The sequence below is a fragment of the Stigmatopora argus genome, chromosome 1, assembly GCF_051989625.1.
Source record: "Stigmatopora argus isolate UIUO_Sarg chromosome 1, RoL_Sarg_1.0, whole genome shotgun sequence".
In the NCBI taxonomy this organism is placed as follows: domain Eukaryota; kingdom Metazoa; phylum Chordata; class Actinopteri; order Syngnathiformes; family Syngnathidae; genus Stigmatopora; species Stigmatopora argus.
In genome coordinates this window covers 14,550,715-14,573,443 of record NC_135387.1, presented here as the reverse complement: position 1 = coordinate 14,573,443, position 22,729 = coordinate 14,550,715, and the positions used below count along the sequence as shown (strand labels likewise).

General features: G+C 42.6%; 2 protein-coding genes across 8 annotated transcripts in view; both read right to left on the bottom strand.

Moving 5' to 3' along the window:
• Positions 1-9,908, bottom strand: part of scn8aa (sodium channel, voltage gated, type VIII, alpha subunit a) — a 48,055-nt gene extending 38,147 nt beyond the window's left edge. For all 4 annotated transcript variants that reach the window (XM_077600562.1, XM_077600580.1, XM_077600553.1 and 1 more), the window contains exons 1-2: positions 9,483-9,908; positions 4,371-4,704 (exon numbers count right to left, since the gene is read on the bottom strand). In XM_077600562.1, coding sequence (XP_077456688.1) covers positions 4,371-4,649 — 279 coding nt within the window. In that variant the 5' untranslated portion in view covers positions 4,650-4,704; positions 9,483-9,908. The remainder of the gene's footprint in view (positions 1-4,370; positions 4,705-9,482) is intronic.
• A 3,792-nt stretch (positions 9,909-13,700) lies between these two features.
• The window catches only part of dip2ba (disco-interacting protein 2 homolog Ba), a 31,501-nt gene continuing 22,472 nt past the window's right edge, over positions 13,701-22,729 (bottom strand). For 2 of the 4 annotated variants that reach the window (XM_077600502.1, XM_077600513.1), the window contains 17 exons: positions 22,542-22,656; positions 21,724-21,925; positions 21,521-21,633; positions 20,866-20,946; positions 19,918-20,041; positions 19,679-19,800; positions 19,489-19,600; positions 19,303-19,412; positions 18,848-18,978; positions 18,608-18,776; positions 17,855-18,025; positions 17,721-17,782; positions 17,590-17,647; positions 17,440-17,514; positions 16,906-17,080; positions 16,702-16,825; positions 13,701-16,535 (listed from right to left, as the gene is read on the bottom strand). In XM_077600502.1, the coding sequence (XP_077456628.1) occupies positions 16,283-16,535; positions 16,702-16,825; positions 16,906-17,080; positions 17,440-17,514; positions 17,590-17,647; positions 17,721-17,782; positions 17,855-18,025; positions 18,608-18,776; positions 18,848-18,978; positions 19,303-19,412; positions 19,489-19,600; positions 19,679-19,800; positions 19,918-20,041; positions 20,866-20,946; positions 21,521-21,633; positions 21,724-21,925; positions 22,542-22,656 (2,197 nt within the window). In that variant the 3' untranslated portion in view covers positions 13,701-16,282. Of the gene's footprint in view, positions 16,536-16,701; positions 16,826-16,905; positions 17,081-17,439; positions 17,515-17,589; positions 17,648-17,720; positions 18,026-18,607; positions 18,777-18,847; positions 18,979-19,302; positions 19,413-19,488; positions 19,601-19,678; positions 19,801-19,917; positions 20,042-20,865; positions 20,947-21,520; positions 21,634-21,723; positions 21,926-22,541; positions 22,657-22,729 lie in introns of all 4 variants that reach the window. The other 2 variants (XM_077600485.1, XM_077600493.1) reach the window with 1 other exon arrangement.

Here is a 22,729-nt window from a genome sequence, read left to right as displayed (position 1 = left end):
TTAGCAACAGCGTAACGATGTTGTCAAAAGAATTCAAGGACTTTTTGTACTTTAAAAGTGGTAAAATGACTAAAAAAATTGCACATTTTCATGTATTTTGACTTTTAAATTGTGAGTATGGCCCTCAGGGAATAACATTTGAAAATAGTAATTGTTTATGGCTCTCTCTTTCAAAAAGGTTCCCGACCCCTGCGTTAGAGTGAGTGTGTCTGTATCGTAATCCAAGTTCATTTCAATTTGTTTATGTTCTGTTACGAGCGCATTGCCGTGCAAAAAGTCTCTCTCTCCCCTCCACGTCTAATTTTAGTATACTATTAAACATTATAACCACTAGTTATTTGTTACTCTGTTAATAGATGGGGAATTAGAACAAATAAAAATGTTTTTCCGTTACAATATCCTATTTTTTTAGTGTTTTTTCAGAGGGTTGGAACGAATTAATTTGTTTTTAGTTCATTTCTATGGCAAACGTTGATTTGAGATACGAGTAAATCGACATACGAGCTCAGTCCCGGAACGCATTAAGCTCGTACCTCACGGTATCACTATACATAAGTATGAGAAAATGAAATCCTCCTCATTTCATTGGTGGAGATATGCTCAATTGTCATGAAGATAACGGAAGACAACATAGCAGCATGGGCGCCCAAAAAATTAAAAGCAGCCTGAAAGGGCTAATCATACCTAAATGCTGTCTCATATATTAGAATCCACCCCACAATTGAAGTGTGTCACTTGCTCTTCTCATGGCATTTGTTGTTTAATACAAAACACACATGTTGAGCACATTTGCAGTGCACACACACACACACACACATACACACACATGACATGCATGTATCAAGTCTCCCCCCCACTCTGTAGCCCATGACTAAAGTGCTGCAAAGCTGCTGAAAATTTCATAACAGGGCGAGTGAGTGAAGCGGGCAGGCAGACGGGCGGATGGCAACGGTGGCGGCGGCAACAGGCCAAGGAGAAGCACAGCAACGGCAGCCAGCCAGAAATGAGGAGAGGCGAGGAAGGGGGATGGGAGCAGTGAAGAAGAGGCAGCCGCCATTAAGCATGACTGCATCATTGGCAAGAGGTGAAATATTTCACGAGACCTCCTCACTCGTCCTCATCAAGCGAAAAGCTGCCTTTCGGACACTCCGACCAATATTAAAAGGAAGAAATGTTTGCGCCACGCTCAGAAAAACCTAAAGACTAGTTTGTCAACCCGTGTTGCAAATACCGTTATAAAGGGAGACAAAATTTAGCGTGGTAATAATCGTCCCTAATAGCAAAACCCAATTTAATAAAATCAAATTAAGAGTAGAATTTTGGACCTAATCATCTTATTTGACCTTACTTAAACTCTAACCTGCATTAGAGGTGAACAATATTCCGACTGCAGATTTTAATGTAAAATTACCCCAAAATGTGATCTTTTTGTGTAGCCGCATGCATTGTAAAAGTGACATGTTATCATTCCTGACCGCTTTGCTGATTGGTGCCTATTGCCTCCTTAGGATTTACTTTTAAAGCTGTTTGTATGTTTTCACAAGTGGGGTTAGTCAAAGAGATGATAGCTAACAAGCTTTCAAATACTACTTAGTCCACCAACAATTTCACCTTTTGCGGGGCAATAAAACTGCACATGAATTCAACGATGAGTTCCGACCACAGTCACAATCCAAAATATCCAACCCATATCAAACGTAAAACACATACTACAGTGGCTTAGCCTTGCAGCCTAATTTTAACAATGGCCGTCATCCTATTAGAAGAAATCAGTTCCTTTTTGATCGGACCCGTTCAGACCACGATGAATGACTGACTCGAATCTGTTTAAGGCACAAAGATCTCAATTGGGTCACTTGAAGCTGCGATTTGAACGTAGCCATAGTTTCTGATGGAAATACTTGCAACCATAATCCTTGGAACGAATTAATTTGTTTTCAATTCATTTCAATGGGAAACGTTCACTCGAGTTACGAAAAGCTCGACATACGATCTTAGTCTCGGAACGGATTACGATCGTATGTCGAGGTACCACTGTATTGGGCTGAAAATAAATAAAATTCGGTTTTGAGAGGGTTAGTAAAAAATCTGGACTGGAATTGAATTGCTGTGGTATAACCTTAAAATGCCGTTTATACAAAAAAAATATTAATAAAAACATTTCGGCAATGAGGAGTGAGCCAAAATCCTTCCACACAAATGTGAAATACTATTTGCCAATTATATATAAAACACTATTATAGTTGTTACTCAAGGTGGCCCAACCAGTTATTGGGACTAGGGCAGTGGTTCCGAACCTGGGTTCGATGAGTCAGTCTCAGGGATTCGGTGGAGCCTCTACCGTGGAGGTCAATCGACACATCGACTCATCATGTCTATACACGATAACATGCCCCGCTTGACCATCACTGGCTGCAGATGATCACGTGACATTGCTTGGCCAATCAATGCTGCGAGGGATTTATATATCGTGAATTTGCAAAAAAAAAATCACATTTTATTTTACACTAAAGTAGGGTTCGGTGAATGCGCGCGCATATGAAACTGATGGGATTCGGTAGCTCCAACCAGGTTAAGAACCACCGGTCTAGGGGCTTATTCCTTCTCTTTCTTTTACCCAGAACCACGTAGCTTTGAATAGTTGTTTTGTTTTTATTTTGTTAAAATCAACATAAAAAAATCTGCCTTTTTTACATGTACTTCGCTTATTATTGGCAGATATTTTAAAATAAATAATACTTTTTTCATGACTATTAATGGATGCCATGAGAACAAATTTTATTTGAACAAGTGAAATTTAGAATGAGTTGGTAAGAGAGGAATTTGGCAAGTTTATTCAATCCATTGCTTTAAAAATTCAACTCCTCGTTTAACTCTGCTAATAGTAATTGTGTTATTTGACTGATGGCCAATCACCTCAACATCATCCAATCAATCGGATTCGCGCATTCAGTAGCGACTTCATTCTGATTTGTCTATTTAAGAAAAAAAAGCAAGGCTTCTTTGATTCCCGTTTCGGGGATTTTAACTGCTGCATTAGGACGGATAGAAAGTTTCACGTCCGCCATTTAATCTGCCCGTAAATTGACTCGCTATGGCTGCACCATCCTTATTCTGTCAGCCTGCTGGGGGAAAAAAACCTCATGACCTGATCTGACGTCAAAGCAGCGCCGGCAAGGCAGACGCGATCCAGGCTCGTGATTAGAATGGTTGAGGCAGGCCCAGATAATGAAGAACAAAGAAAGAGCGGCTAGCTTAGCCTGCTATCATTGTCCTTCCTGCTTGAGCCTTACATAACTCGCCACGCCACGAAATATGAGGAGAAAGACGCTCGTAAAGGCTCCTTTGGTGTGACTAATCCTGAGTAGGCGTGGCCATGTTTCAAGGCTTTAAAGTTTTGCAATATTGCCATCAGAGGCTATTGTTTGAGAAATAAGAGATAACCATGATGGGAGACCAATATATTTTTTGTGTGAAATTAGATTAATAAACAGTATATTAAGCTCCCACGTTGCGTATTTTGTTCCTCTTGGGAATCAGCGGCAAAAAAAAGTATTGATTCCAGGGAGAACAACCCTGAATACGGCGGAAGTTAAACTCTCAATAAATCAATTTTACATTGTGCAAGTTTGACTGAAGTGCTTATTTCCACTTTGGAATGAAAAATACGTTTTCAAAATCTTACGGTTCTTCTTTCAAATCCCTCAACATGAATATATTGACTGTACTAATGGAACTTGATTACTAGTAATTAAAAAGAAAAAAAACTTGACCACTAGCTTTTTGCTTTATCGCAATGATCTTTACCCATCATTTGGCTTAATTGTGGTTGAAGAGGTTCTTTGTTGGAGTAAACAGTCGAATAATGATTTTGCCAGGTAGAAACGTCCCTTTTTTTCATAATTTTGGAAACATAATTAAGCACAACTAAAAAAGAGACTTTGTAAAAGGGAAAACACCAAGTCAAGCCTCATTTCATCGCTATGACTTGCCCTGATATAATCGCAATGGGTGACAGCCAGACACGTCCACAAGTCAATAGCGTGACATCAATGCAAGGTGCACGTGACAAAGACAATACAAAAGGATAACAATGGGGGAGGGACATGCAGCTGGTTTAGGTTCTTTTTTTACAAGCTTTGTTTGACTTGAGGGTAATTTTGCATCTGTCCTCTTATCACACGTGTCATGTTCTGTCTACCCTTTTGTTTCTGTGTAAACCATCCTAAAAGCGCCCAAGTGATATGTTTGACACAATCACTGTGAAAAACATTATTTTCATAGGTTGCATGAAAACAATTTTAAAAAAGGATCATGGCCCTTGAGGCCAAGGCGACAATAAAAACTGGAAAGATGACAATTCAACTCACTTTCTGAGAGTTCAGGTAGTACGGGTCCAAATCATCCAGTGGTACCGCCACCATTCCCTTAGGGATGTCCCCATAGATGTAGGGCAGACTCTTGCCAGCCTCCAGGTCGCTGTTGGGCTTGGGTTTGTTCTCATCGTCGTCATCACGATAACTGCTGTCCTGCTTGGGCGGCTTCTCGCTCTTCTGCTTGTTGACGCGCAGCTCGAGGGCCGCCAAAGATTCCACATTAAACCTCTTAAAGCTGCCAGGTCCTGGTGTTGCGAGAAGGGGTGCGGCCATGTTTTCATCCTGCAGCTACCTAGGCTTTAGCTTGTGACCATCCAAGTTAGCAGATCTGGGGGAAGAGGGAATAGAGGGCAGGTTAACTTAAACTTCTCTTCTGTTCTTCACCACGCATGTCAAGATAACCAAAAGACAACTTATAAATCACACCATCTCACTGTAGTTACACGTTTACCAGGTTGTTTTTTTTCCTCCCAGAAATTAAACCTCTCATAAGTCGTTCATTGAACTCGTTGAAGGCGCTAGAACATAACCACAATTCCAATGAAGTTGGGAAATTGTGTTAAACATAAATAAAAAATAGTTATGAGACAACATTGATTTGCAAATCATGTTCAACCAATTGTGTATGTCCTAATACACTACAATTGGCAAGTGTCTAAACTGACTGTTTTTTGCAAATAATCCTTAACCTAGAATTCTATGATATCAACACATTGCAAAACAGCTGGTACAAATGGCAAATCCAACAGAAAATTGAGGAACTCTCATCAAACATCTCACTGGAACATCCCACGGTTGCATCACTGAAATACTTGAAGACTTTAAGGACAATGGTCCTCAACGTACAATTTACGGATTTCATCATTTACACTTCAACCTATCACCAAAAGGTTGAGAGAAATCACTTCATGTAGCTGGCAAGAAAAAACACTAACACCGAATGCCTGTGACCTTGGATCGATCCCCCAGGTGGCACTGATTCAAAAACCCACATCCAAGTGTTAAGGATATCACCAAACGTGCTGAGGAATAACCGACGTCAATAAATAAAGTTCTATAGCACATACCCAAGTAAAAACACTTTCCATTTCTCAACAACACCCACAAACGCTGCCGGCTTCCCTGGGCAAAATGCAAGGTGGCAAAGTATGGTGTGGTGTGATGGGTGCACATTTCAAATTGTTTTCTGAACTTGTGGACACCGTGCCCTCCGGGTCAAAGAGGAAAACAACCACCCGGACTGTTATGGATGCAAAGTTCTCAATCCGGCATCTGTGATGGTTGGTAGGTTCCAACGGTGTGTTTAAGGTCACACTATCATCTCAGGGGCTACTTTCAAATAGTTAAAAATGAACATGTCCTTGAAATAAAAGTGAACAAAAAAGAATAACAGATTTTTTTTGGTCACATTTAGATGATTTTGACTCTTTGTGAAATAATTCCAGTTGGTTCCCGTCACTGTTTTTTACACACTGCGTGAAACTGAGATAAGTTGCGGCTCCTCGTGTTGGAATGCAAATTGTCTGTCGCTTACTGACTGAGAAACAATTACAAAAAACTGAACATGCTTTACCCCAGCTTCAGGCAGAGTGGATTATTTATCACTTGTTAGCAAAAATTAAAAAAATATATATTACTAGTGTGTGCATATTGACGAGAAATCTCATGGCAACGACTGAAATTTTAGGGGAAAGAGTTGAAAGACAAACAATGGTTTCAGAATTCAAGTTTTTCCCACCTTTTTGACTTAATCACTTCAGTAACAACCCGTCATCTAAACTGTCTAACCAGGTAGGGAAAACCTTAAAACCCAATTGGGAAGAGACCACAGAAAGAGTCACGAATTGGCTGCTATGAATGCTGAGGGTGCTTAAGCATATTAATAAAATATAATATCTAATGTAAGCACGATGTTGCACAGAATATTGACTTTCACATTAAGCTCTCTGGCTTTAATAGGACAAGTAAATTAAATCGGTCAATAATTTACGCATTTGTAAAAAAAAGGATTTACAGAAATGATATACAATGTCTATAATGACTAGTTTGAGTTGGTGTTGCTACTCATAAATGATAGTGTAATGCGTTATCCTCCATTTTAAAAGAATAAACTGTGTTTTTTCTTTTTTTGCAATGACCTAAATAGAGTGGCAAGAACCCAGTATAGGTTTGAAATTTCAAAGTCAACCATTTTTTCCCCATTTTAAACTGTTTTCTTTTCAATCTGTATAACGAACGTTTGTTAAAATTGCAAGTGATGTAGTGTTGTATGTACAAATTGGTAAGGTAGATTGAAAAATCATAGTTGGTCGGAAGATGAATGAATGAAATAAATGCAATTCCTTAAGTGAATAAATGTAGCTTTCCTTGACACAAAAACGACTGCCTGAATGTGCTAATGTGAGATTTACAATACTTGGAGCATCTTCCTGTTATATTGTTGTTGATTTGTGCACAGCTCTAACAACTATTTGTTAGTGTTTCTTATGCTTGTTGCAAACTGTAGTGTATTTTCTGAAGAGTTGCAAAGTGCATATGCAGTCAAAAAGTGACATATAAGTATTCCGGGTCTATATTAATGTGTAACTTCAGTGTAGTTTTGAAAATGGTTGTACAAGTCAAGCATGGTGCCGTCTTGCGGAATTATTAAGTAGAGTCACTGAGTTCTGACCTTTTTTCCGTAGGAATAGACCAAGAAAATAAAGTGTCATAATGAAAACACGACAAATCCATTTGACCAACTTGTTCGCAACGTATAAATTGTCCCAGGTCTTGTCATTTTGATGACAACGAATGCCTGTTTTTAAGGAATGAACTATCCATTTTGAACAAGCGACGTTCTTTTGCAGCTACGACTGAACGGTTTGAGAAAATCGACTTCGGGCGGAATTCTGATTGTGTAACCGTGTTTTTCATTTCTTTCTTTTTCTGGCCAATATTATGATTTTGATTCGACTTCTAATAACGCTTAGTGCAAATTTCACATATTTCTAAACAGGACATGGAATCACATCCTAACATAAAAAAAATTATAAGCGATGACTAAATGTAAGGCAACTTAAGAGCTTTTATATTAAGTATTTATTACAGAACGAGCTATTAAAATACAAGATGTAAATATTTCCCATTAAAAGGGGAAGAGGACCTGTTTTTTGGCCGTAAAGGAGACACGGGGCTAGTTTCTGAAAATAACGTATGATGTGGAGGATGATTAAAATTCTCCTCCAGCCAGCCCTGCCTTTTTTAAATCCATAATTCATGTACAAATGATGATATTTGACCACACGATTGGGCGTCTATAATCATTTTGGGAAGGGAGGCAAGCTCTCTATTTTATGGTGAAAACTATATTGCCAGCATTCTTAGTAATGCTTTGGTATATTTTGTTGTATGTTTGCACAGTATATGCAGGATAAAAGATATTTCACTGTATTTCATGCTCACGTTAATACAATTAGTCAAGGAGTAAGACAATAAATGTCTAGCAAGCTGTAGATTGGGGACTTAAAGACTTCATGTATTTAATCTGTATTAAACATTTAGATTACAATGACAGATTATGATTATTTGAAATACAAACCTAGACAAACTAGGGCAGTGTTGTGTGATTGATTGTTAAGCAGCAGATTTAAGGATAAAGTGCCACTTTAAAGGATAATTAATATCCAATGAGAGGCTTTTGAAAGGATGTACTCTGTGCCTCATCCTGGCTTAGAGACATTTTCTAATTCAAATGGGAAACCGCAGTGCCCCGTATCATTTTTAATTTTTTTTAAAGGCTGCTCTTAAATGGCTTCTCGCCTCTAGAAAAGCCTTTTAGTCAGAGAATGATGGTTGCATGACAAGTCGTCAAGCTTCAGGAAATTTCAGGGTCAATTCAGCACGTGCGATTTTTGACAGTTTCCCAACATGATGAACCTGAGAAGCTCCCTCTCACCTTATCCAAAGGCGTCTAGGTTTTGACTCATCGTCTGCCACAAGACGTTGAACCCATTTCGCCTGGGAGAACCTGGCAGCGAACGACAGCTGCCAGGCTCCCAGTCCAAATGGATTCCCACCTTACGCAAAAAAAATGTCTGTTTTAAACTCATTTACTATCCGTCCAATCCGTTTCCACCGAGATGCTTGGCTGCTGGCCTCTCCCAGTGGACATGGCGCGCCGTCAATGGCATCGAAAGACGAGCATCCGCCATCGGTCCTCCCAGTTGAAACGAATTGGACACCTACCGTTGTCCGTGGCGGGCAATACGTTAAAATGGACGCCGGAAAGCCAACCCACTGTACCTTCTGCTGCTCTACTGACACATACACATGCTTGCATGCATAAAATCATAATCCTATCAGAATCCAAGACAGTCAGGCAAGCCCTCGACGGCAGATGGAGGAAAAATAAAGCATTATTCGATCTCGCGCTCCAACAAAAGCCCAAAATTGGCTTTCTCGGGACGTTGGATGCGACGGTGACGACACCAAGGTGCAGATTTGTGCAAGATTGGAGCATACAGTGCGCAAAAGAAGCGACACATTGACCGAGGCAAGCTGATGCTGCAGTGGGTGGCAACCAAAAGTCTTTACCAGTCGTCATATGCAGCGAGCCCACCAATAACGGCATGCAATGATAGACGCAAAATATTCTTATGCGCGTTTTAGGGTGTGCACCACCGCACCCGTGGAGCGGACGTGTTTCGAAATAAGCCCAAAGGAAAGGAGACAATGACAGCCGCATGAAGGTGAAAGCAACACACACACACACACGCATTCTGTCATTCAAGGTAGAAACCGTCCCGCTAGGTGACAATCTTTTTAAAAAAAAATTCTAAACTGGATTCAAGTATCCCGCAATGTGGAAAATGTCTTCATTTTTTTTTTAAAGATGGAGCCATCTTTTTTTGCTGCGTCCTGAGCGCGCTGCTTTTGTGGTGAATGCACGTTTTTTTCAGCGTTTGACATATTTAACGCGTCTGGGGGGAATGGGCTCTGCGACATTGACGCAAGACGGCTCCACCAAAAATAAATATAAATAGAAAATAATAGTTAAATCAAGGAATCAGTTGTTTTCCCATTGACGTACAGAGTCGGACATCATGTGAAGAAAGGTGCGCTTACCTCGGAAGCGTCACAGGCGAAACGTGGAGCCTTCACGGGACTGCAGAGGCGCTAAGGGTCTGGGAGAAACTGCGCTTGTCGCCATATTGCTGCTCCTGCCGTCTCCCCACCACCACAACTACCACCACCCATCTACACCAGCACCTCCAGCTCCAGCAGTTAGCGGCCCTCCTCAGAGCGAGAGACTTCCTTGCATAATTGATGACTCTCGGCACAATGTGAGGGAGTGTCGCTCCAATCCTAAAGGTCATTTAGCCCCCCCCACGCCCACCTCCAGCCCGACGCCAGTGCGCCACCACAGGGGAGTGGACGCCCGATGGTGCGCACACACAAAAACACGTACAAAAAACAAAAACGGGCAAACACCAGTCGTATCTCTTGCGCGTGTATGTGAGTGAGTGTGAGAGAAAGTGTGTGAGAGAGAAAGAGAGAGAGAGAGCGAGCGCGAGCGCGAGAGCGAGAGAGAGTGAGAGAGAGCGAGAGAAACAGCGAGAAAGAGAAACAGCGAGAGAGAGAAACAGCGAGAGAGAGAAACAGCGAGAGAGAGAAAGAGCGAGAGAGAGAAAGAGCGAGAGAGAGAAAGAGCGAGCGAGAGACCGAGAGAGCGAGCGAGAGACCGAGAGAGCGAGCGAGAGACCGAGAGAGCGAGAGCGAGAAAGAGAGAGCGAGAGCGAGAGAGCGAGAGCGAGAGCAAGAGCGAGAGCGAGAGAGCGAGAGCGAGAGCAAGCGAGAGAGCGAGAGAGCGAGAGCGAGAGCAAGCGAGAGAGCGAGAGAGCGAGAGCGAGCGAGAGAGCGAGAGCGAGAGCAAGCGAGAGAGCGAGAGCGAGAGAGCGAGAAAGAGAGAGCGAGAGCGAGAAAGAGAGAGCGAGAGCGAGAAAGAGAGAGCGAGAGCGAGAGCGAGAAAGAGAGAGCGAGAGAGAGAAAGAGCGAGAGAGAGAAAGAGCGAGAGAGAGAAAGAGCGAGAGAGAGAAAGAGCGAGAGAGAGAAAGAGCGAGAGAGAGAAAGAGCGAGAGAGAGAAAGAGCGAGAGAAAGAGCGAGAGAGAGAAAGAGCGAGAGAGAGAAAGAGCGAGAGAGAGAAAGAGCGAGAGAGAAAGAGCGAGAGAGAAAGAGCGAGAGAGAGAGAGAGTTCATGTAGGAATGTTGATAGCTTGGCACTTGCACTCGGGTACCGTCTTGGCCCGAATAAAAGACGACTGTCTTTTTTTTCCAGGACTCAAGTTTGAATAAAAACTTTTTGAGCACCATATTCAATTTTTATACAAAAAAAGATGGGAGTGCATATGAAAGAAATGATTATAACTATATATATTCAAGAGAAAAAGCAAGTTATTTTTGCCTGATTAAAATCATGAAAAAGCCGTCTATCACATCTTAATATCTGGACATTTAAATAAAAAATTAATTGAATTTCTGAACCTGAATCTGTGGCCAGCCTATTGCAGGGCACAGGAGACAGTCAACCATTCACACTCACCTCATACGTAGGGCGATTTAGAGTGTCCAATCATTCTACCGTGCATGTTTTGGGAATGTGGGAGGAAACCGGAGTACCCAGAGAAAATCCACACAGGCCCAGGGAGAACATGCAAACTCCACACTGGTGGACCGACCTGGATTCGAACCCAGGACCCCAGAGCAGCACCCCACACAACTCTTGTGAGGATCAGCGGTACAGAAAATAAAAATGAAATGAAAGAATTTAAGTCTAATCATGCAAAGAACTACTTTCTCAGAGCTCTGATATTGTTCGCCCAGTGGAGCGAGTGGTTAGCGCGTCGGCCTCACAGCTGTGGGTCCTGGGCTCAAATCCAGGTCACGTCCACCTGTGTGGAGTTTGCATGTTCTCCTGCATGGGTTTCTTCCGGGTACTCCGGTTTCCTCCCACCTTCCAAAAACATGCATGGTAGGCTGGTTGGACACTGTAAAGTGTGGGTGTGAATGGTTGTCTGGCTCCTTGTGCCCTGCGATCGGCTGGCCACCGATTCAGGGTGTCGCCCGCCTCTGGCCCGAAGACAATGGGATTGGCTCCAGCACCCCCCGTGACCCTGAGGATAAAGCGGTTCAGAAAATGAGATTATGAAAACAGCCATTGTCGTTATGACTGTGACGTCGGGTATGCGTCAACATGGGCAACACAAATGTTGATAAGACTCAAATACACAAAGAAACTTAAAATCTCTCATTTCATATCACTTTCTGAACCGCTTTATCCTCACTAGGGTCACGGGGGTGCGGGAGCCCATCGCAGCTGACTTCAGGCCAGAGGCGGGGGACACCCTGAATCTGTGGTCAGCCTATCGCAGGGCACAAGGAGACGGTCAACCATTCACTCCCACACTCATACCTGGGGGCGATTTAGAGTGTCCAATCAGTCTACCGTGCATGTTTTGGGAATGTGGGAGGAAATGGGAGTACCTGGAGAAAACCCACACAGGCCCAGGAGAACATGAAAACTCCACACAGATGGACCGACCTGGATTTGGACCCAGGTCCCCCACTGTGAGGCCAAAGCGCTAACCACTTATCCGCTGGGCCACCCGAAACTTAAAATAATAATAATAATAATAATAATAATAATAATAATAATAATAATAATAATAATTTTGCTGTGGATACAAAAGTGAGCCGAGTGCAGTAATGCACGAATGTGATCACACAAATCCCAAATATCTGGCTTTACTGAATGTCAGAATAAAAACACACGATTCTGTATGTATTGTACGTATGAGCTGCAATGGTCTTTCCTGGCAAAACAACCGTGCATTTTCCAGCCCTTGTGCCAATAGAGAATATTAAGTGGTATTTAGTTTTAACTGCCTACTTGAATTTTCACATTAATTTACATGTTGCATAGTCTAGTGAACCGTTATATGTATGTACCCGAATAAAGTGTTTTCCTTGTATGTCCTGTCCGCCTGATTGTATGTTTTTCCCCTGCTGTCTTTTTTTGTGTTCATGATTGTCATCAATCCCTGTGTGTGTAGTTAAAGCCTGTGTTGGTGTATGTCCTTGTGGGGATATTGTTTTCTGTTTGCTGTAAGTAATGTTAGCCTATTCGTCAGCGTGCATCTTCCCTATTAAGTTTGTATTTTGGTTAATTTTGTCCCAGGTTTCATTATCTGTATGATTATTTTTTCTTCATTAAAATCCTAATTAGTGCACCTACCTCTCGTTTTCCTGCTTCCCGGCCCTGGGTTCCACTCCGCTCCGCAGCCGAAGGCGATAATGACAGAATACTCTCACCAGGATGTACAAAAAACATGGGGTTTAAATACACAGACCAGGGTTGGTGGTCAAAAACACCTGTGTCACACAAGGGAAGGCGACAGCAGGTGAAACGCATACAATCAAGGGGAGAGGACACACAGCAGGTGAAACGCATACAATCAAGGGGAGAAGACACACAAGGAAAACTCACCCATCCACCAAGCCCAACAAAACATGACAGGAAGAATCGATTCAAATGGACTTACACTGTTATGATGAGAAAATTAAGAGCTCCAAGCAAGTACTTGACCTCCTCCTATACAATACATTTGGATGACTTAACATCAAAATTATATTCATTCTAAGGTTATAAATGTCTTACTCAATGAGGTGAAAACATTGCGTTTGACGTGGCACAATTCATCTGGACAACAATACATCCAAGTTAAAGTTTAAGAGTTACAGCATGGCAAAGTCAATAACAAAATTAAAAAGTATGCAGAGATAAGGATAAAAATCTGAGTAAGCTTAAGGACGTCCAAATCATTTCAACTAGGGGGAGTGTCTGTCCGGTATGTTTGCATCAGTGGCAACAAATTAGTCGTGATATGTATCTAGAAAAATGGAAGTACTAAATGAAGAGATCGGGCAAAGTGTCTGCTTTCTTTTTTATTTAACATGAACCACATCCAATGACAGTGTTAAAGCATTTTGTTGTTTTCAAGACAGCTTTAGAGAAATCACACTATTGATCGAACCGCTGCTTGCAGCTCTACGATGCATAGTGAAGAGAGAAGTCAAAGTTGAGGTATACGTATATACATTTTGGGCCTTTGGCTTCCTAATGACACCAAAAGCATGTTAACACCAGTCTGTGCTTGGAATTATTTTTGGAGATCTGGAATGAATGGTAATGAAGACGATCCCTTCTACAACATCAATTTATGAGCCCCCAGACACTGGAGGAGGACTTGCACATCCCAATAGAATAGCACCGAAGAAGGCCGACGTTAAATTATAAAACTTTATTAAAATGTGTAAGAGTTACAACAGAGGAATAGTCAAAAAGTGGCTCAAATCGCGTGTTGGTCACACTAAGAAAAAGAGCAACAAAAACCCTACAAGATGCTGAAGAAGAAATCCCGTAGTCAGATGAAAAAGGGTGAAAGTACAGTGGAGGCGACATACAAAATAAAAAGTCCAACTAGTTTAAAAAGACAAAAAAAGTTTCAATGTTATGATTATAAAAACAAAATCACCATAAAAGCCAATCATTCACACATACACACACAACAAACCGAATTGGGGAAAGTGCATGGTCTTCCTGCCAGAATGCCTGGTGTTATTTTTTCTTTTCTTTTTTTGCAAATGAAAGCAGAAAATGCTGTCATCAAGTATGAAAGATCAGTCATATCTCAACTATTGTCATGTACACAAATCCCACCAGTGAGAATAGTATTTCAGCAAAAATACAGAATAAACATTGACCTCCTTACCCTCATTAATCCCCTACAATGATGTTAATTCATCTATTTCTACCTTGTTTTCAGTGTTAGACATTCAGGAAGCGTTGGACTATTTGACCACAGCTTGAGAGAGAACTATCAACAGCGCTGTGCAATATAGTTCCTATAATGACTCGAGGAGCTTCAAATGAAAAGTTCCATAGGCTTTAATAAGGCAAAAGTTGTGTCCTCACTCACTGATATCTAAATGAAATCATTCCATCCTGTAACATTGGAGCTTTATTGTGAAAAGGCACAGCCCTGCCTTGTAACAATTTACTACTTGTTCGACCAGGGCGTCGACCCTAATGAGGCAGAATTCACACGGTTAAATGGTCAGAATGCAACGGGACCGTGTGCCTGCAAAGACCAGGTCATGTGCTCTTTGGGAGCTATTGACGGCGTTCGACGCACGTTCGAAAACTCATCAAGAAGAAGAACCATGCATTTTTTAGGTTTCTCCACTCTACGTGCATTTTCACCATCCTTATTAAAGTGATCCTTTTCAACGTAATGTGTTTCTTTTTGTGAAACGCCGCTGTCATGTACGCCAAGACAGGAATATACTCGATTTGTACAAAAGGGGGTGCGTGATGACTTCATGACCATGGGAAAGCTACGGCTCGGACAATTGTGACCTGTTGAGAAGCCGTGCTCCAGAGCGCACCAGGTCAAGCGTGAGCCTTCGGGGTCCACACTTACACGGATATTTGAAAAATGACAAATACACATCCACAACACGGCCATCAAGTGTCAAATTAAGTCAATCTATTGTTAGCTGCCTATTTCCCCAAATTTGCCCGTGAGAAAGAAAGCCCTTTTGAGTTTCACAAGATTGTGATGCACCAGTGCAGCAAATTTGCATAATTCCATCCCCATGACCTGGAAATTAGGTTGGTCTGAGATCCAGTTTTGTTTTGTTTTTCAAGACATGGTCAGAAACCAGTCACTGGACTACATGGAAGCACAATCAGTCCATCATGCCAAAGCCAATAAGTCAGAAGAGGTGCAGTGATACCACAGGTAAAGTGCTGCTTCTACCAGTGAAAACACAAACGATTTTTTTAACTTCCTTTTCACGAGGGCTCACATTTTTCAGTCGAGGAAAAAAAAAGGAGCCGCTCGCCATGGTAAAAAAACGGGACGGCAACAGCGACTCACTTTAATTAGACAGGACTTTACCTGAAAACAGGAATCATTAATGCGAAAATAGGGCAAGTCTAAAGTCATTCATCAGGCTCGGGTTATTATTATTCGAAAGGTTTGATGTGCTTGGGTGTATATTGACAAAGGAATGTCACTGGCAGGTTATTTAGACGCCTGGAAACGGATTTAAATAGGAGATTTTAAAGACAAAGACATGTTTGTGGGCTGACGGAAGGCGGATATTTAGCTGATTATCCGTGTGGGTGTGGACGTGAATTTAAACGTGCAGCTAGCTGTCCTCAAAGAGGCCCTTTTTGTGCAAGGATTGTGCGGGTATCCCAACATATTGTGCTGACAAATAAAAAACACTGCTCAATATTATGTCTGCAAATGCAAGCTAGCTACAGCAGAAGATTAAGCAGTTTTTTTTCATGATAGGACATTATAAAGATAAACGGTCACCAATCAATTAGCTCTCATCTTAACTCCCCTGCCTGTCATTCAAGTGCATTTTCAGGACGGACATTTTCTAACGTGTGCTGCGGTTGTGTGCATTACGACGCCACCGGTTGGCAGCACGCGTTAATACTGAAGTGGGCCTTAAGCCTCTGTGATGTCATAGCGAATATGGAAGTCACCTTTGGGGAGACGGGAAATGGACAGGTGCCAGGACTTACTTAAAGTGCAATGGAAGGAGGAAAGTTCCGCCTCTTCTCAGTAGTTCTAGTCGGTGTGCCCTGCTACTGAGAAGCGAAGGTCCTTCTTAAAAGGTGTCGTCGGGGCGGGTGGTACAAATGTTAAAAAATAAACATTTGGCTGGTTTGTTGACATGGAAAGGAATGAACGGAGTGAAAAGTTAAAAATGAGTGTGAAAATCTGATCAACAAGAGAGACGAAGGAAGCCAGGCTTTGATTGCTCGTCACGTTTCTTCTCTCTCACATCACATGTTGTAGGCCACGTAGATGGGGTCCAGCTGGTCAGCTAGAAAGGAGTCGCGCAGGTGCATCCGCTGCTTTTCCCCCCGGGAGTTGATGGGGATCACGCCAGGGTCCACGATGACCACGACGCCTACGATAAGGTGGTGCTCCTCCAGAACCACGTTGGTGACGAGGGGCACCAAGTCCAGAGCCTCCTGCTCAGAGCCGCTCAACTCGGCCACCACCACCAGAAGGTTGGTCCACGTGAACACGGCACTGAGGAGAACCCAAGCAACTCTGAGGCCACTGAGTACTTTGGACAATTGTCTGCGAGCGATAAACTACACCATCCAGAGGTCTTGCAAACGTCTCAGACTTCCGTAGCGGTTCGCACTTGGGTCAAATGGACCGTGTAAACATGTCAAGAATGAAATCAGCTCACCTTTCTGCGATGCTGCGGTGAGTTCGAGACACGGACGTCTCAATGTCGATGGGGTGGTAACGTAAGCCCCTGAGCTCCAGCGTCTCGTCCAGGGAGCCAACTACAAATAAGGCATCATGGCGATCTGCGGTAGCACAGAAACAAGACAGTTAGTTACACGGCGTGTGGCTTAACAAAAAAAACAACAACAAGAAAGCAGTTTACCTCCGCTAGCATCCAGGAGCTCGGTTCTCTTGATGAAGCCCAGGTAGCCTGTTCTGGCCCACAGTGTGTTTGGATCCCCAAAGCTGAGTCGGGTATTGAAGTGGTCCGCCTGCAAGCTCTCTTCCCCATAGATGGTGTAGTAGCCACTTGCGCTGTGGGCACTGTTTACCCAGATCTACATGCACAAATGGTATTTGTCTGGTTCACAAAGTCAACTTTTTGTCAGACAAAGAATTTCACGACAACATCACGCAAAAAATCATGCTTTACAAAAACAAATCATGTTCATCACAAATCAGGACATCCTGTTTTCAGTGATTTGTATACACCTGCACTCACACATTGAGGGACAATATTTAAACTGGACCCAAAATAAAAGGATAAAAAAACATTTTTATAAAAGGATAAAAGATCCTTTTATTTTGGGTAAAATTGCCATTTTTTTAAATGGTCAAAAATGAGTATTTCATTCCCATATAATATGCAATGTCAAATAGATTTTTTTGTGAAAAAATATTTAGGTTGTTCACTTACCTCACCAAGATGAGAGTCTCCAAGCGGTCCTCGTGTCTCTGGGTTAACGATAATAACTCGCATCCCAGGAAGAATCTGAAAACATAATACACTGACGTTTAGCAACCGATCCTTCGTCATGGTGCCAATCTATCACGTATCAAAACTCACAGTGCCCGATTCCATGAGCGGAAGACTCTGTGGCGCTCCCCGCTCGACCAGCCTGACCCTAAATGACCCACACGTTTTTACAATCCTGTCAAGCTAAGAAATACTACAATAGAAGTCCCGGCCGGGCAAACCTGTCGTGACGCAGTGACTTCATGTCCACGTAGACGGTGGAGGGGTCGGGTCCTGCTGTGCCCTGCCGCAAGGCCAGGCCAACGACATTAAGCACCCAAACATTAAAAGAAATGAATGACTTTAAAGTTCCCACCTGAAGACCGATGGCCAGGTTGACCCTGGAGCCGAAAGCTGTGCTGACGGCTCGTGACGACAGGCCGACATCTTTAAAGAGCTTGGAGAAGGACTGCGTCAGGGCTAGTCGAGGCCGTTCCTCAGCTATTACAACACAGCTACGCACGCACGAAAGATTTACACCGCGTGCCTGTAAGTAAGGGTGCACACACATACACACACACACACACACATGCAGGGCCAATTATGGACTTTTCCAGAAATGCCAAATTCAACAAAAAGCCCACAGAAAGCAAGTCTTTTGTGTTCGAACAAATACATGGAGAGCTGCCAATTACTCCGGAATTTCAGGAGTTTACCCGGAAATGTAACGCAAACTCCGGTACGCCGGACAACCTCCCTAAACTCCGGAAGTCCCAAAAAATTGTCACTTACATTTTTTTCGAAGCAACCATTTCAGAAAAGTATCAAATTTCCAATTTAAATGCCTCGAAATTCACACCATCGCTTCGGCTTCTGCCATCTTGATTCAAATGCACTGTAAAGCGGAAGAATTCGGTAACACGAGTGCTTTGTGAATCATCCGAGTTACAAGTTCTGACGAATGATATCGCATATCGATTTTGCGTGAATTGAATTCACTCCGGATAAACTCCGGTAATGGGACAAGGGTACTCCTGAAATGGGGTCGACGGAGGTTGGCAGCTCTGTATATCCCTTCACAAAGAGAAAGTAGCAGAGAATGACTTATGTCTACAATTTGCACTCCAACCTTCAACATCTCCGTCTGGGTCCCGAGGCCTTTGGTGCAGAGCTCCATAACGGAATAAGAGCAGAAGGTGTCTCGGATCTTGTACTGACTGAGTGTGCTGAGCCACAGCGGAAGCGAGCTCTCCAGCTCCAGTGGAGGGATGAGGATTGACTGATGACCTGAGTAAACACTGACATACACGGCAAACACAGTAACATTACATGACATTATTTATCATCCGGGCGCCTTTTCAGAGAGTACCTGGAGAGGCACCACAGCACAAAGCCTAAGCCGCAGTACGGATCCAGGCAGATGGCTATTTGACGTGAAGAGTAGAGTTCACATTGCAGCTTGATGGAACGGCATAGTGTGCTAACCGCAGCGTGAGACATCTGAACAGAACCGCACAGTCAATGATCATGTTTCACTTCCTTTGAGAGCGGTAGATGTCCAAATCAGTTTGAACTGAGAGAGTCGGCAGTCAATGATCACCAACAGCCTTCCCAGTGTAAAAGATCGGAAGTCTAGCGCCGTCAACGGCAGGCAATAAAGTCATTTCAAGGGAATAACAGCATGACTTTGTATAGCATAAATGACATTTATCTGAAAGATGGTAGCTCAAAGTGTTTAAGTCAATCCCAAATTCTGCAATTCATAAAACAAGATTCTTTTCCTTTGGATACATACAATAAAAGTTGAGGTTAAGGTGTGCTTACCTTTACTCCTGTTAACATGCCCGTAGTAGACACGCTGAAGTCCAGGTAAGCCAACATCTCAGCTGTTGGGGGCTTATAGATTTGTGGAGGCCGCTTCCTGGGTAAATCATCTAAGTGGGAAAAAAGCAAACAAAACATGTCACTTTGGTTGGTCGGGTGTCATGTAAGAACATACAAACTCTTCACCTGTGTCTAAGATGGTGGGCCACGTCTTGACGTTGACACTAGCGGCGGCTTCCCTGGACCTGAGGATCCTCATGAGAGGTTGGGTGGTGAGGATGCAGGCTGCCTTGCTCACCTGGACACCATAGCAAGCATTTGATACACAAGCTTTCTCGCCAAAACATGTTTAATGGACATGCTACTGCACACTCACGTCAATGATCATGCGGACAGTCGGGAGAGTGGCAGCTAGATTCTGTGGGTGAGGAGGCCTCACAGTAACAGGGACCACACCGGCATAGAGGCAACCATAGAAGGCAGCTATTAGGTCAACGCCTGCCAAGGTAAAGAGATACAGAGATAGAAAACAAACAAAAAAAACTCCATCATAAACTTACCAGACCCATCCCTTAAATCAGTTGTTTGTTGACATTTTAGTTCATACATGTTTACCTGGGGGATAAAGAAGCACCACATTGTCACCGGTGTTGAGGCCTCCTCGCTCCATGAGGGTGGCTGTGATTTTCTCTGCCCGCTTGTGAAGCTGAGCACAGGTGGCCGTGCACACTGTCACCCCCTGCAGCAAAAATGCCATAAGTGAAATTATCTGCCATCTGGCATGTGCAACACATCTGGTACAACAGGATCATTTTTCAAACATTCTTTCGTTTATATTCCGTGCCGCTTATGAGAGTCGCGGGGGTGCTAGAACATATCCAAGCAAAGTATGGACAGTTGGCAGGGTACACCCTGAACTCATTCCCAGCCAATCACAGGGCACAATTTGAGAAAGAGGCAGGCCTGGGTTTGAACCCATGATCTCAGAACTGTGAGGTGGATGTACTAACCAATTGGCCACTAGCAAGTTATTTTTATCATCATGTAACAAGGTATACCGAAAATGTTGCAGGACTGGTATCACAAAATGTTCTCCGTAAGTAATACATTAAAGTTATCACTTTAACAGCCAAATACAGCAATGAAAGGTACATGGCAGCTGATTTCAATATTTCTTTGAGTCACATTTATCAATTTTGGCCCCAAGACTTTAAAAAACAAGAAAAAAAAACCTAATCACAATAGGAACAAACGTAACAATTAATAACACGTTTTTGAGAAGCAGCAATGTATATATATAATTATACTGGTCCATGTTATAATCCTGACTCCTGCATTTAACTGATTTTGTTCGCACGGCTAGTGATAAACGTGACTGGGACTGGCGGCCATCTCAATCAAAATAGATTTACCCTCTATTGAGGTAAATGGAAACCAATGAGTGAAATATTTAGCACCAATAAGTAGTAGTGACCAAGTCACTATTATTGTGTTACTTGTGGGACAATGGCAAGTGCAGTGTTCACTCCCTCAACGTGATTGCAAGTGTGTACTTAACTCTACCTTTGCATTCAGGAGCACATAGAGAACATGATCTGGGTCGGTCTGGGCTCTGGATTGAAGTGCGTCTGATAAAAACTGGTGCTGAAAGGGAGAGGTATAGAATTTTAGACTGATGGATTGTTAAAAGATCAAAGCCCAATTAAAACAGATACAAATAAAACAAAATAAACACTATAAAGGTTGCAATGACAGTGTGATGATTGTTTATCCATGCTCCCTCGAACACACGCACACAAAAGAGTGTAGTGGTCTGCAGAGAGGGTTGTTTTGCCAGGTCATGCTGGGACCATCTGCACCTCCTAACAAACCATGTACAGTGGGCTTTGCAAAATAGTCAACAGTCAAAAAATATGTGCATGATTCACAGCTCAAACTCTAATGCCTTTTGATCGCTTTAATTAATAAGGCGAACGGAGGTTTACTTTGCAAAATTCCACCGTAGGTCTGTAAAGGTTTTATTTGATCTGGTGCTCATGAATATACCACTTAAGCGCACCACTTTAGGTTTAGTTTTATATTGTATGTGATGGTGAAAGACATGGTCCCGTTATGTTGCATTCAAACTAGTCAACATCACTGTACTGCTTAATGTCTCTGGTAAGCATCTAACATTGTACAGATATTAACAAAATCAATGGAGTACACTATATGGTACCTTCCGAATCGGATCCTGGTCTTCCACTGCTCCCAATTCTCTGCCTGTAGCCTGGGCAATACGTTTTCCTGCCACGAGGTTCCCTACCAGCATTGACGCTGGCCCAACGTCCACTGCACAGATCAGATGGATGCCATTATTTCAAGCAACATTCCATCAGTCATCCAGATGAGGAGTCAAACGGATTACATGAACCAACTCACCAGGCTGTTTCTGTCGTGGTTTGGGCATGTTGGTGACGCATGTGTGGGGGCACATAAGGATGTTGCAGGGGTGCAGGTTTCCCTCCAGAAAGTTCTGCTTGGTTTCACAGATGTGGATGCCGCCCAGAGGCGTCTTTGGGAGGGTGTTTGCAGGTACCAGAGCAAGGCAGTACAGCCCCACCTGGTGGATGCTGTCGATGGCCTTTAGGGAGAATGTTAAGCATTACAAAATGTTCAAAAATAAAAAACACTGAACACATCCTGTAAAAATGACTATCAAGATTTGCTTTGCAGGTTTAAAGTATGCATTTTGGAAAGAGAGCAGAAAGTGCCTGGCAGAGGTGTAAACATCTTCAAAAATGATGCCACATCACTTCAAAAATCCTATAAAATTTTCCAGCAGCAAATGAAAAAACCAAAAACAAAAGAAAAAACACATGATTTATTCTAGTCTCCACACGGTTTGTCTCTTGGAATGTTCTAGTTACAATGTCTATTTGAGTTCTTGACGGCAAGTGATAAACTTTGAAATGTCACGAGAATTTTTAGGCATCTACTTGGAGGAATGTTAACACTCATGGGCTTATCTGAGAAGGTTTTAGCTCATTTCGGAAATTACACGTGCAGCAGACAAAATTAAAAGATCGATTATTTGGCCATCTACAATGATAGAAAATTAGGCCTTTCTGAGTGAAAGCAGTGATTGAGTGTCACTCACTAAAAAAACAAAAAAAAAACAGGGCTTATATTTCACCAAATTTTGTTAGAAATGGTTACTCGTGGGGCATTTGCCTGTTACAGAAGAAACCTTTACATACCTGCAGAACTCGACTCATCCACTGGAAGCTGTCCTCCTCGCTGGCATCGGGTCGTTGCTCTGCCACTATCACAATCCTCTCATCATAAAACACAGTCACTGAAAACACGGCGATCCTGGGGAAAGCCAGAGAAAAGAACATCAATTATATGACATTATACATTTCTTGTTTTAACTAGCGGTCAGTGG